Source organism: Melanaphis sacchari, unplaced genomic scaffold (assembly GCF_002803265.2).
Source record: "Melanaphis sacchari strain LSU unplaced genomic scaffold, SCAv2.0 Contig116_pilon_pilon, whole genome shotgun sequence".
In the NCBI taxonomy this organism is placed as follows: domain Eukaryota; kingdom Metazoa; phylum Arthropoda; class Insecta; order Hemiptera; family Aphididae; genus Melanaphis; species Melanaphis sacchari.
In genome coordinates, this window is record NW_020270453.1 from 982,925 (window position 1) to 998,998 (window position 16,074).

The 16,074-nt window shown below is 22.2% G+C and overlaps 1 protein-coding gene across 1 annotated transcript; it reads right to left on the reverse strand.

The window, feature by feature from the left end:
• Window positions 1-1,379: 1,379 nt before the first annotated feature.
• On the reverse strand, window positions 1,380-5,826 carry LOC112603955 (programmed cell death protein 10). The gene is made up of 5 exons (XM_025352789.1): window positions 5,425-5,826; window positions 5,083-5,260; window positions 3,025-3,157; window positions 2,172-2,336; window positions 1,380-1,535 (listed from the first exon to the last, which is right to left on the reverse strand). Exons 1-5 carry the CDS (start codon window positions 5,497-5,499, stop codon window positions 1,451-1,453), a joined length of 636 nt encoding a protein of 211 aa, XP_025208574.1. The 5' UTR covers window positions 5,500-5,826; the 3' UTR covers window positions 1,380-1,450.
• Window positions 5,827-16,074: the final 10,248 nt, after the last annotated feature.

Sequence of the window (16,074 nt, forward strand, 5' to 3'; positions counted from 1 at the left end):
TCTAACTATATTTATATGCTTTATAACATTCTACACACATTCTTGTTACTGAGACAACTTTTAAATAAATACTACTGTTAATAAATGGTAAGATTTTATAAAAAAAATAAATTTATAAAAATACTTTGTAAACAATCCAAAAAATATTGAAAAAAAAAAGGATACCATACAGAATATTATGTATGTTTATAAATATACTTTTTTCTTATGAGAAAATAAGTTCAAATTATACTTAATAGAATTCATACTAGAACAATTTTAAGGAAGTTTTATTTCACACACTTTAGAAAAAAAAAAATAAACAAACTTAAAACATTTAACTAATTTTAATTTATCTAAGCAATTCATTCAATATCACTTCATTTGATCCCTATTTCAATATAAATGTTTTTATACATAATTAACAACACAATGAAATAAAACATATAGTAAACATGTAATTTTAAAAATAGAAAATACTTTTTTGTTTAAAATCCTGTATAATAATTTTTTGACATTTAAGGTAAATTGCACATGTTTCTAAATTTATTTTCCTATAATAATTATGGGAAGTGATAAAATATTCTATTGATAATAATTGATTTCAAATATTACATTCTAAACAAATTAGATTTTTTTTTACATATATATAATATATATATAAATAAAATAAATTAACTAATAATATACTATTTTATTAATTCAATTACAATGTATTAGTTGAGTAAATAGTAATAAGTTTAGATAAGGGTTAACAGTTGTTTATTCATAATAATTAAAAATAGAGCTTTGAAATGTTCTAAACATAATCATTATTTAAAAAATAAAAATGTATTTTGTAGTTAATTTAAATTTTAATAATAAATAATGGTAATAATTTAATTTTGATACTTAACACACTATATTCCTTTATGTATGATATAAGAATTTATTAGTACAACTTGTACTTTATCACATTTTTAACTTTAATACTGTGCATAAAAATATAACATTTATGAATATTTATTATATGTACGAAATAATAGTGACAATTAAACACTATTGACTATAAAACAAATCATAATTATAATTGAATGTTAACAAACAAAAAGATTTATTTGAAATGGTCAAGTGCTATTATATATTAAAATTTGTAATAAGAATTTGCTAGTTAAAATATAATAAAAGAAAAAAAGTAGAAATTTAACTTCATCAAAATAAGTCTTTAAAATTCAAAAACTCAAAATAAAAATAATATTGTTCATAAATAGATCAAAAGTATTTGTAAAAATAGTGATATTTATAAATAATTTTCTAAATATGTTTAAGTATTTAAATAGAAAATACAAGATAGATATTTAAAATATACTTTGATACTATTTTAAAACTATATAACATTATATTCTTTTTTTTTTCTATGAGATAAATAATTGGTAATGGAATGTATTACATTGTTTACTTTTTAATTGAAATATAAGATAAATTAAAAATGTTATTCACATTTACTTTTTACAGTTATCATAATTTGGTTTGTTTGGTGAATTAAATATAAGGCACTGATAAATACTGCATTGGCACTGAAACAAAACAAAAATTTATTCCATTATTTTAACAAAACTTTAAAAAATATTTTCTAGTGTTAAAAAAAATATATAAAATAATAATTAAAATTTTTCTTAAAGTTTAGCAAGCATTATAGTATCTTGATATAAGAATATATATATATATATCATATTATAAATTGTTGAAATTAATTTTTCTTTTAATAATTTTTAAAAACAATATTTTGACCATTAGTTTATGAACTTGAGTTGCAATTAAACTAATTAAGTTGTATATAAAAAAATTAAAAAAATTAAGTTATCTTTCATTATTAAAATAGTATTTTTTTCAAACACTTTTTTTTTTTAGGTATACTGAAAATCATGAAAGAAAATTTTTAACATTTTTGTTTTTAAATTGATTATTTTATGCATTTATTTTTATTAAATTTTACAAGATTTATAATTTATACGGCTAGATTAATATCAACTATCAAAAACATAAAAATTTTCTTCATTTCTTTCATTTTTAGTTGAAATATTTTTTAATAAGTATTGGTGGAATTTTGCTAAATTGTCAAAACGTAAATGTCACTTATAATTCAACAGATACTATCTTAAGTTCTTGTAGGAAATGTTAATGTTTTATAAATAAGTATTAATTTTACTTACTGTCCTTCCTTGAAATAATCCTTCAGTGTATTACTGAACCGCTTGGAATACTTAACAAACTCACGTTTTCTCTGTTCTAATGCTTGTTTATTACTAGGCCCTGGAATATATGCAGATACTTCATTTACTGCATCAAGTAATTTTTTTATAGCACTAGCTATCTCTCTGTAATTATAAATAAAACAAGTTAGTATAAGAGTTAAACAAACTAAAAACTCATATTTTAAATCTAAGTATATATGATAATTAACTCATTTAATAATATCTTTAAACATTTAAATAATTCTTAGACTTAAGTGATTTATTATTTGAAAACAAATTATTTTACATTTTTCAAAAACTATTATAAGGTTTTTGAAAACCTTATAATAAATTGTATATTTATAAATTGACTATATAAAATACAATCAATATATTTTTTATATCAGCTTAATACAATTAAAAACTCAAGTATAACTTAATTGTTGATTAATAATAATTATTCTTTGGCGAGTTTTGAAGATAATTGTATTATGTCCTTTCTGTGATTTGCATAGTCACTTTTTGTTTAAATACAGTTATAATAGAAAATTAAAGATTATAAATTATACATAAATTATAGATAATATAACATATCTTACTAAGTCTACATAAAATACACAATAAGATATATGATTAAACTATGTTTAAAAAAAAATATCACCACTTTACCAGTAGTAATGGTTCAAAATCTAAATGACTAAATATATATATATATATAAAGTTATTTAAAAAAGTTGCCATGAACAATTCATCATATTTACAAATATGTGATAGCAATAAAACTATGAAACTATGTTTCTTTACAAATATATAGACATTATTGGAAACTTACTTAATTGTTTCCAAGAACGTTTTACGATCATTGATTTCATCTGGTATGCGACTTAATATTCTTTTTAAAGCCATAGATTTTTTATTTAATTCTTGAAATGCATCTTCAGATCTATTTAATCGATGTTCGCCACCTAATTAACATATAATATTTTATTATATTTGTATTGATAGTTTAATATTTTATGTTATAATAAAATATACAATATAAAATTAACAACTCTTCAAACCTACTAAACTATTAATAAACTTAAACTTAATTATACATTAATATTTAACTTTTAATTTATTTTATTTTATTTATCAAATAACAGTACTTAAAAGCTGACAAAGAATAAAGAATAATACCAAGTTTGGTTTGTTTACTTAAGAATTTTGAATTTTGATAATCAATTATCCACAAAACAAGTTTTGATTAATATAAATAACAGAAACCTTTATGAAAAATTTCTTAATTTACCTTTTATCAACAATATTGAAAAAAAAAAGACACTAGAATATTTTAACTTTAATAAATATAAATTCTATGTAGTATAGTCATAAAATCTACAGTCTGTTTTGTACTTATGTTAAAATTTAATAAATTTAGGTAATTCAAGGGATTTTATTCAAATACTTTAGTTTATTTATTTGATTAGTATCTGAAGTATAATAGTAAAACAATTCTTAGTCATGCATAAACAATTAGGTATTAAGAATAATGGTTTTTATAATACCCTATACTTTTATTACAATCCATAAAATAAATACAGAGTGGTACAATAATCAGCATGACATAATAAGAAATTATAACAAATAAATATTTAGTCTTAACAAACAAATAATCATCTTAGTTAAAGGAAAAAAAAACAAAATAATATAATTATAACACCTAATTGAAAATATCAAAATTAAGTGCCTACCTACAATTATTATTATATTATTATCATTATTAAACATCAACTAATATTGTATGTACTAAAAATAGCCAATTATGTTTGTAAAAATCATGGTTCATATGAAAAGTTTTAATATTTTAATTTTAAATTGATATTAAACAAGTTGCAGCAATGTTAATTAATTATTAATTCATTATTTTTTAATTATAATTTCTGAAAAACTAATAGTAAAATACACAAAAAACAATAATATGGTACAAAAAGTAATAGTTTAGTTTAGGATTGTATTTGTCTAAATTGTATATTCACTTGCTACTTAAGTGTAGAGAAAATTTTTCATTAAATAATATATATAAATATATTATATAATGTATACCACCTTTGCATACATTTACTTATTGGATATTTTATGAATAATACATTTTGTAAAATCCTAAAAGTATTAGGTACCGAAGATATAACTAAGAGTAATTATTATAAAAAGTACATTATTTAGTTGTCTGTGAAATCAGTGAAAAATATTGTTAAAAATACCTTAAAGTAGTTACTAAAATGAAAAAATATGAATTTCTGAGAAAGTTCTAATAACAATCATAAAAATTTATCAGCAATTGAATAATTATGAAATTTAATATTATTCATAATATTCAGACTTGACACATTGGCTACTAATTGGTTTTAAAAGCCATGTTAAGTAGATAAAAATGTCTAAATATTAAAGTAAAATATAAGAGAAATTAAATTAGGTGCAACTCAACCAAGTTTTGTGGGAATACTTGATAGAAAGGTATCAAATTCAGAACTACAAAGTTATGAAATATACTCCAAAAGAATCTGTATTATATTAAATGTAATATATTTTATACTAACTTAACATACACTATGATTGACCATTAAATGTATACAAATATATATAATTCCATGATTTAATTATTGTTATAATAAATAACCTATTGATTAAAAGCAGAGTAATATAATATATTTAATAAACATCTGTAGGTTCATATATCAAGATAGTCAAAATTCAAGTTGATGATAATACACCTATAATAATTTTTACTATGCAAATTTCACATGCAACTAAAATAAGAGAACTTGTTCTTAAATTTTAAAGAATGGAAATGTATAAAATAATTTTAAAATATTAAATACTTAACACTAAATGGTACTTTAAAATTTACCTTCTAGATCAGAAACTGTGCCTTGAAGTCTTAATACACTCTCATTCATATTAATGCTAATATCACCTTGTTTCATAATACCAGCTACCAAATTGTACGCAAATCCAGGATGAGTATTTTCAGTTTTAAACAAAGCTGACCGTAAAGTTTGAGATGCAGAAACATTGCGTTTCTCTAACTGAAAATTACATCATAATTTAGTTTTAACACAATAACATTTGTGTAAACGGCATAAGAACAATTTGATTTAAAATCAAAAATATGATAGAACCAAAGAAGTAATAATAAAGAACATTTTAGAAAGGATTGTTATAGCGTAGAAAATTAATAATAATTAAATACCTGAGACAAAATTGGCCTGATCAAAACTGGTAGAACCAGTGAACTGACTGGCGTTTCGTCGCTCATTTTCATCATTTATCAACAGATTTGAGCAATACGACGGGCATCAGATCTTTTACTAGAAGCGTTAGCCAGAAAGGACGGCGTTGTACAGCCCTCGGGGTGTCTACGATCAGCAGTGTACTCTGTTTTGGTAGAATCAAAAAAACAGTCGTGACCGTGTTACATGTCGTCCGTTGATCTGTTAATCGTGGTCATAAATAGGTATAAACTGTCACTGGATACTGATCGCTGTCGTTGTGTACGAAGAAATCAGGAATAAACACAACACTATCAACGGATTAATAATTCGTGTAGTAAAGCACTTCTGGTTCGGGAGACGAACACAAGAAAAACAAAAAAAAAAAAAAAACCACGATAACGATAAGCAAGACTGCCCGCCCATCACAACGAGAACTGTGAACGTTTGAATACACCGGGACGAAACGTTCTATTAACGCGCGAAAATTCAAAACGCTTGGAGGTCACGAGACTCGTGATAATTGTAAGTTCGCAGAATAATCGAACGTTTATTGATCATTCATAGTCAAACGGAATGTCTTTTCTATAAATGAGAAAATGTATTAATTGAGATGATAAAGGACATCTGACAGTAAACGTTCCAATGATCCGGCCTAGTCTCAAATGATGGATTTAAAACTGAAATAGATATAAAGAAATAATTGGAACTCCCAATATGGATCAGAGTGGGTTCCCTTATGGCTTACAATATAATTATGATCATTATCTTTATTTTTTCGTCGGTTTTATAATTAATTTTAAAGTGAGTTATGAGTAATAGTTTAGTAATAACTTGCTTTATATTAAAAATAAGTAGGCAATTAGTATTATGAATTAGATGATACTCAAAGTATTTCGTAAATGTATTGTATTATTAAAACTAACATCACAAAATGTATTCTATTGAATATAAATTTGTTATGTTGTACATTTTTAAGTTGAAGACAATACAGTCAACTCATGAGATCATAACCTTAACAATGTATAATTTCAAATTAATTATACTTCATTATGCTTCTTAACCCTTCATCAGTGTGTTGGAATTTATTAAACTCCACGTGATAAGATTTTGCACAACATTAGTGATTGAAATTTTTCAAATCAAATTTTTACCTGCATGAAATCCTTTTTTATGTTGTATCCTATAATGCAAACATTTTTTATAGTTAAAAGTAAAATATATTTTCCTCGTAAAATACTATTAAAATTTTACTAAAAATTATTTTTTTTTTTTAGATAATATTATATCTATGTTAACAAGTTGTTATTCAATTCAATTTTAATAAAAGTTGAACTATAAAATTGATTTTATGTTATTTTATTAAATTGTAGAGTGCAATAAACCTCAACACACTTAAGATGCAAAAAAATGTCTATACACTAACAAATGGTTAAATAATTTAAATTTTTGTTCAAATTTATTTCATCATAAGTATTATATCTAAAGTATTTTATGATTGATTTACTTCTAAATCATTAGTAAGTTTGTTTCTTAACAAGGTACTCGAAAAGTATATTTATTGTTAATTTTTTTAAAATTATAAATTAGTAAATCATAAATTCAACACTTTGTAAATTATATATAAATATGTTAAGAGCTTAAGTCAACTGAATACTATAATTGTGTACACAAATATTTTTTTGAGCATATACCATATTACCTGCCTATGGATTGGGTAATATCAATTTTCACACAGTTTATGTAATTTAGCATACAGCATTACTTTATTGCCAAGTAGAATGACTATTGCATTGGCAAGGTATCATCAATAAATTTGGCAAGTTAAACCAAAATTGCTATATATATATAATACTAATTTATTTATTCAAGTAAATATTTTTATACATAACCTTCTATAACATCATAATTAAAAAATATACTTCCATTTATTAAGAAGCACTTTATATTATTATTTATTAATGATGATATATACTATTGGTAAATTCATTCAATAACATTTACAAGGTGACAAGGAAAACTTATTAAAAATTAAATTACAAGTAAAATATTTAATAAAGAAAATGCTTGTTAAAAATAATATTATGGATAATATAAAATTTATTTAAGATTAATGTATAGTAAGAATACATTGATAGTTGATTACACCTATTAAATTATAATATAATTATAACACAAGTTAAGTTTATAAACATATAAAAATTTTGAATCATATTTTAAGAATAAATACAAAAATTATTTTACAGTAAAATAATTATAATATATTTAAAATCAATAACATATATTTAATGATATCATTAGTAATATTAGTTTTATCAATTAAATTTATTTTTTAACTTTCTAATGTAATAAAATGTGTATTGTGTATAATAGTTAATTGTTTATGAACAAATGTATAGATAAATAATTTAAGGAATAAAAAAAAGGACGAATAAATTACTTATAATTTATTTGATGTTTCTTTTATCAAACAGCATTACATTTTATGATTTTATTTGAACCTTTATGTTTTTCTTTGTAAAGAAGTGTAATGATCTACCAAATAATTATAAATTCTAAGAACTATTAGAAAATGTGTTGTTTTACAATAACTATAAATTCATAGACTCATCATTATAAATCATGTGTAAATAAATAAATCAAAATCATTAGTACTAAGCTGTATAGAAACCCACATTAAGAATCATAAATTAATACCAGATAAAAACAATATAAATGTATTATTTGTAATGAATACTACTGTAAAAAATTAATATTTAATTGGTGCTTGATGAACATATTTATTACTAACACTTCATTTATATGGCTATTCTCCGGTATAAATCCTAACAAGAGTTTTGATAACCTAGCAAAACTCACATTAAGAGTAATCAATTAATACCGGAGAAAAACCATATAAATAAATTATTTGCAATAAATACTATAGTAAAAATTAATATTTAATTGATGCTTGAAAAATATATTTATTACCAACACTTCATTTATATGACTATTCTCCAGTATAAATCCTAACAAGAGTTTTGATAACCTAGCAAAACTCACATTAAGAGTAATTAATTATCACCGGAGAAAAGCCATATAAATGAATTATTTGTGATAAATACTACAGTGCTTAAGATAGATGTTTGAGAAAATTACTTCAAAAAAGTGTTGAGCAGTTTTTTTAAATTCAATTAAGTATGGGTTTTAGGGATATTCCTGTTTCAGAGGCGTGAATATTTTTATTTATTTTTTACAAAGGAAAATCTGGAAGTTTATACTATCTGGCATTGAATCAACATAATTTATCATTATAATTTTTATCAGTTTATCATACAATATTAATTTACAATTAAATAAGTATACAATAACTTAACAACTACTAAGATTCATCATAAATCCTTACTTATAATAATAGTTTGATTTTATTTTTTTGGCTGGAGAGGGAGCAAAGTAAACTGTTGTTTTTGTTTTTGGATGATATCACTTTGTAATTAGTTGTAATTTATGATTTAAAGTCAATATTTTTATTCTAAAGTTTTTAATCTATAATTAATTATGTTTTAATTGCAAATTATGAACACATATTTGTTTCATTTATAAAAAAAATTTCATATATAAAAGTCAATTTCCATTTCTGTTTTTATTTAATCTTCAATATTTTCTGTTGTGTATACAGGATCTTTCTAGTAACTGAAACAATAATTTATATTTAAAATATATATATAACTTTAACAATTGTCAACAAAAATATAACAATAAAATTAACAACAATAATTTTGTAATAGTAAACATATACTAAAATTAATACTTAATTTTATTAGCTTAGCATTTTAGTTTTTACATAAAGTAACAATATGACATATAATTTGATGAAATTTAGTGAGTATGACATAAAGATGACTAAATCTGCATGTTAAAATAAATCTATTGAAGGATTAGACTTATTATCATTCCAAAAAGTATCAAATATGTCAGTGTTAGATGACATTACAAAATTGGAAATGCAAGAAATAACTATCAAATATTTAAATTAAAATACTTTAAAATAAAATTATTCCAAAATACAAAATGAATGTAATGTTATAATCATATTAAATATAAAACAAATCAGAAATGATAAAAAAAGGGAAAGATATTAACAATAATTATATTCTAATTGAAAATTTCATAAATATGCTAGGATCCAATAATTGGAAATAAATATTTTTTAATGAAAAATCTATAAGTAAAAAAAATCCTTGTTCCAACTAAGATTAATTAAAGCATACAATTAAAGATTTCAAATATAACTATTATTGTTATGAAATAAAAAGCTTAATTTACTTCAACTCAATAAGTTTCATCTAAATTTTAATATAAATTATTTTAAATTACTGTGATATATGATCAAAATAATGGTTTGAAAATAAAAAATCTTGATTGTATAAGCATTCTTTTTATTTGAAATTTGGAAAAAAATATTTAGAAATTCATATCATTCAATTGGTATTTTATTAATTGCTATAAAACTTACATCATTTAAATTTATTGTTTGCCAAGGAGATACACTAAGGGTGAAAAATACTTCTGAGACATACTGTTAATAATAAATATTTATAATAAACTAAAGTGTCCAAGTGTGTAACAATCTTAAAAAAAATAGTATACAAATGTATTATAGTAAAAATTATCAAAGTTTGAGAATACTCAAATGTGTAGTATCCATTTAAAGATTTAATATGAAGGAACAAGTGGACAACAATAGAAACTAAAAGTCACAAGACAATCAAGTAGATTCCATAAAATAACTAATAAAATACTTACCATTAATAAATATATTGACAATATTATTGTAATTAAAATATGTCTTAATTCATCAATAGTTTTTTGTATGAAATAATTTTCATGTTTAATGTATAAGTGGAGTACTTAATTGTGTGGTTCTCATTTATTGGTAAATTCCTGAACATTTAAGATTTTTGTTATCAATTTATACCTAGATAAAAAAATAAAAAATAAACATAAATAACTAAATTATGAGTTAGCAGTGATCAAAAATAATATAAATAATTAGCTTCAGTGTACTTTGATTAGCTGTACAATAATATTTTGATACCAAAGTAATGAGATTAAACATTTAAAAATCAACAAAATGTTTAAGAAAACATTTGAATTATTTAATTGTATGTAAAGAGAATAACTATCAATTGAATAATAATCACTTATAAATACAGATGCTAGATATCATTGTTTTCTATAAAACAAAATTACAACACTTGTTATTAAAATATAATAGAAAGAACTAGATTACTTAGAATTAAACAAATATTTAGTACTCTTAACAAATACTTTAGAATATGTGTCTACTATATATTATCATAGTGAGAATTAGTAAACAACTGATAAATGACACAATGAAGTGAAATATGGTGTATAGTTTAATACAAGATCTGTAATTAAGTCAAAATTGAATTATATCAATAGTAAGTACTAAGTAATTATAAAATATAAAATAATTTTATTAAGCTGATAAGGGCACTATGAAAACAGTATTATCATATTATGTTACATATATTCAGTTGATTAATAACTAACATTATTTATAAATACAAAATTATATTGAGTTGTAAGCAAAGTTACTTTTGACAAAAAGAATAAATAATAATTTCAACTTATTACGAAAATGCTACAATAAGAACTTTAAATAATGTAAAATTAAATTCATTTGACTAATTTTGAGTACCTATAATACAACAATAATACGTTGAAAGTATAGTCATGTGTAAGTAATAATAGTATCCAAATAAAGTCAATAATAATAACTCGGAATGATCATAACTTTTTAATAGCTTGATTTTTTAATAGAAATATAATGTACATATCATGAATTAATATAATATTATTATCTATTAATAATATGAGTAAACAGTAAGTGCATTACTATGTAAATCCGAACCAAAACCACATTTTTACTTGTTGTTTACATTATGAGTGAACCTAAAAGTGTCACATTACTTTTATTACATTAGATTATTAGAGAGTGGGCATTAAATATAGATATAATGATAATATAAATGAATAAAGGGAACAAATGTTAGGAACTTGAACAGGTTGTTATTCAGTATTATAACGTTACTGCCTTTATAAATCCATTTCAAAATACTTTTTAATTTAATTATAGGACTTATAATAATTTACTGTTGTCCTAATGTTCATATTAAGTGATACTCCTAGTTTAAGGCTAACTAATAATTCAGGTAGAGTTCTTTCACTCAATCTACAAATTTACAAAAATCAATTTAATAAATACTTTATCCAACATATAATCTATGGTTATTATTTTTTCGTAGTCACTACCTTAAGTAAATAGAGTGCAAATCAATGTGTCACAGAAAGTTTTATAAAGCATAACATACATTGGGTAAATTTACTCGATACTCACTGTTAGGATAATTTACTATTATAAGACTGGCTTATTGCAATAAACTGTCACCCATTCATTATGTATTATTGTTTGATGCTCACCAGAGATTAAAGTTGAAAATCAATTTACAATAGACACTAATAGATGATAATTTTACTTTTTGTGCATTTATTGAAATAATAATGAATAATTCCTTAAACATAATTTAGTAGTGACTACTGAGTAGTTTGAAATTAAGTGATACATTCATCATATTTTATTGAACTATTGAATTAATCAATTTTTCAAGCAACCCTTCTTAACTGTGCTAGCTAATTACTAGTGGACAAGTTTAATACATAAAATGTAATCTGACAAGTGGATTCAAACAATTTTATTCGCTGACAAACGAGAAAATTCATTCAATGTAATCCACACTTTAAGTAAAATATCACTACATGTTCATGCATAACGTACAAATTTGTTTACTTACCAACAACAAGAACAATTGGAGACTTCTCGCAATTTTGAGTTACACGATCACGATGAATAGTTACAGTTGTTACTTTTGTACTGCTATAGAATAAACGAAAATATGAAATGTTATTCGTGTGGGCCATAGTCTATAGCGATTGTGCTCATTGTTATAGACAAATAGATACACAAGTACACAATAATCACGATGTATATAACGTTAGACACATTTATACGGATAAATCTTAGAAATTAGAATAGATTTTCTCCACATTGTGAGCATGACAACGCCTAAAAAAGTATAAAGTACTAAGTAGTAAGTACTAAACTACTAAGTACTTTATAACAAATTAATCTAATCTCACTAAAACTAAACTCATGATCAAGCCATCAAGTAATTACCGCCCGGCGCACACCAAGCAATAGCCAATAAGCATCATCGATTCTTAAGATTCTTTCACATGACAAAAAAATTGCCTGATATTCAGACCACGACAGTCTACAACGTGATAACACTGATAACATTCAAAATACCGCTTGAATTTAAATATTATTGTTATTATTATTTTAATATAGATAATTAAATAATATAGTGATAATATATAATTTTATATTATGTTAAATTTTTCAGCACTTATAAAAATTGCAAGGATAATAATAATAATTTATTGAACTTTAATTTTGTACATATACAGGAATTCCTTTTTCGTATAAATAAATAATAAAATAATCAATAATCTTTATTACCACCTTATAAATTGACCTATACAATTTTTATATTTTTGTAGTATCTGAACATTTATACAGGTGTTTATTTTGTTGTTAATGTACAATCGTCCATAATATCATCAAGTTATTAAATTATTAAAAATATATGTATACAATATTAGGTTTTTTTATTTTGAATTATGAAATATGACTTTTGTTTGCAAACAATGCGATGCAAATTTTACCAAAAAATATTATTTAAGCTGGCATCAATCGACTCACCATCAACAAAACAATGTTGAGAATAAATTCATAAGTATTTTAGACTCATAACTTCTAGCAGGTATATATTTATTTATTGTTTTATATAACTTTATATTATGTTTTAAATTTGTAGAATGCAATAAATAATGTACCTAATCCTAAAAATATTTCAATATACTATATAGAAATTCTAAATTACAAGTGTACGTTAAATAAATAAAAATTGATTGCATCTATTCATGTTTCCATTGCTACTTCAAAAATTGAAAATGTGCCTTTGAAACCAATAATAAGTTAGAAAGAGGTAAAATGAAATTACAAAAGAGTATTTTTGACATAGATCTACATTGAATTTTCATTATAATACATTTATTCAGTATATATATACTATATGATATACATATTATATATATATATAATATGTAGATACATTAATTATGTTTTTTTGTATTCAAGTACCAAAACACTAGAATAATTAAGAAAAGTAAATTATGATTATTATTTATTTTGTTACCTATGTACGATTGCTTTTTTTATATATATATCTGGAGTGACAATAAAGATCAGAATATTCAATTTAATTATTTAATTATATTAATAATAATAATTAATAACTAATAACTATAACATTTAAATTCACGAATAGTGAAGATAAGATGATAACTGATAACACGTCTTATATTTGTTTTATAAAGTAAAAAATTTTAAATAAAACGTACCAACAGTTGCAATAGATTTTATGGGACTTGTATTAATTATTATTTATTAGATTTTAATTTTGACTAGATTTATTTGTTTAACTTGTGTAAATTAATGTTCAATATTCATTAGCTTATGAAATATTGAATTTAATGCAGGATATTCAGACTCATTGTGTACTTTTTCAGCATTGTAATATGATAATTAAAACCATTGAATAATCTTTTTTTCATTTAAATATCCAATGAAAATAATTAACGATTGAAAATTTATTATACCTACCTATTTTTATGTATACATATATAATAATATAATATATTTATTAATTATTAGCACTAGTAGTGTTATAGGTACAGTATATCGGTCTGTACGTCCACCCAGGAAAGTATACGTTTGGATAGTTTTGAATATTGTGGACTATCACTCGTAGCTAAATAAGAAGATTTAAATTTAAATCATTTATGAATTGGCATGAGACATTTCAAAATTTTTTCTTCAAATTAACGACAATATTTGCAAATTTTTTCAACACATTGCTCATAGTTTAAAATACCAACATTATTATACTGTCAACTATCGTTTACAAAGTTAAATACGAACAAGTAATTTTAAAACCCAAACTTAAATCCTTGATCAGCTAAAAATACCCGTTTTCTTTAATTTATCTGTTTTTCGAATTCAGTAGGTATTTTTCAAAATAACTGAAAAAATTTAAAAACGCAAATCCAGTTTTTGATAAAATCAATTATATTTTGAAAATTTGAAAATTATTTTGTAGTTAGAAATTTATGAAAATGTCTACAGGATAATTAAGTTAATTTTTTTAACCTTTTGAAATTAAAATTTTTACGACAATAATATTTACCCATAAAATAACTATTTCTCCTTAAAATTGTTTGATATTTTATTGAAATTGAAGATGAATAACCAGAATAACTATGTAAATACTTGAAATTTTCACCAATAATACTTATACATATAACCATTTTCTATAAATTATATCATTTTCACAATTTTTCTACTTTGTATGAGTTATTTATAGACATTTACGATTTTCAACTATTTTTAGTTATACTTTTATAAGCATGGATAGCATTTGTTTCACTAAATCAAAAGCTACACAATTTCATACAAAATACAACATAAGTTGTTCTTCAAGATAAAATAATAAATATACCTACCTATAAATATTTAAAATATAGATGGACATATTATATTATCTTTTATGATGTTTATAATATAATATAATATATTTAGACTTATATTTTATCTTATACCTATTCTTATAAGCACTAAGACTCAAATTTTGTCTACATTCGTTAAAATTATAATTTACAAATATTTTTGCAGTCGAAAATTTATAAAATGTGCAATTTTGATAGCTATAAGACTTGAATATTTAATACAAAGTACTCCATAAGTATAGTTCATGCCAAAACTCAAGAATCTAAAAGAAAATATAAATACATTATTTTTGTTTATAGACATTTTAAGTTTTTAGACTAAATTACATACCTATTTAAATTATGAATAACAACATTTATTATTTTGTTAGATTCGAAAAATGTTGTTCATGGCCCGTGATGGTTTCATTAAACTTTCGTTTATGTGTATTATTATATATTATATTTTATATACACAAACATAATGATATTGTTAAATAAAATGCTTACGGAAAAAATGTATTCAATCGGCTATATTACTAATAAATAATAAAATAAATTACATTAATAGCAGTATCAAAATGACAAAATCATAACATAAAATGTACTTATTAGGTAGGTACTTCTTTATATTGCTATATAGGTAACTAAGATAAGTGATTGGCAGTCTCCGCTTAGATTCATATTTCGTATAGGTACAATTATTAAACGATAAACACATCCATTACAGTGACCTACTGACACTAGATACCTATCTTACAGTACAGCAGTACCCACTTACCTATACATTTTTTTTATATGCGGTTGAAGTTTTTATTGAATTCATCATAATATATACCTACCTAATTTTATTTTTTAATTATGAATATATAGAATTTTCAACATCGACAATTATGGTAGGCTCCTCATTATGACGTTTTTAGTAAAACCTTACAATCTAAAAATTTTATCACTCCTAT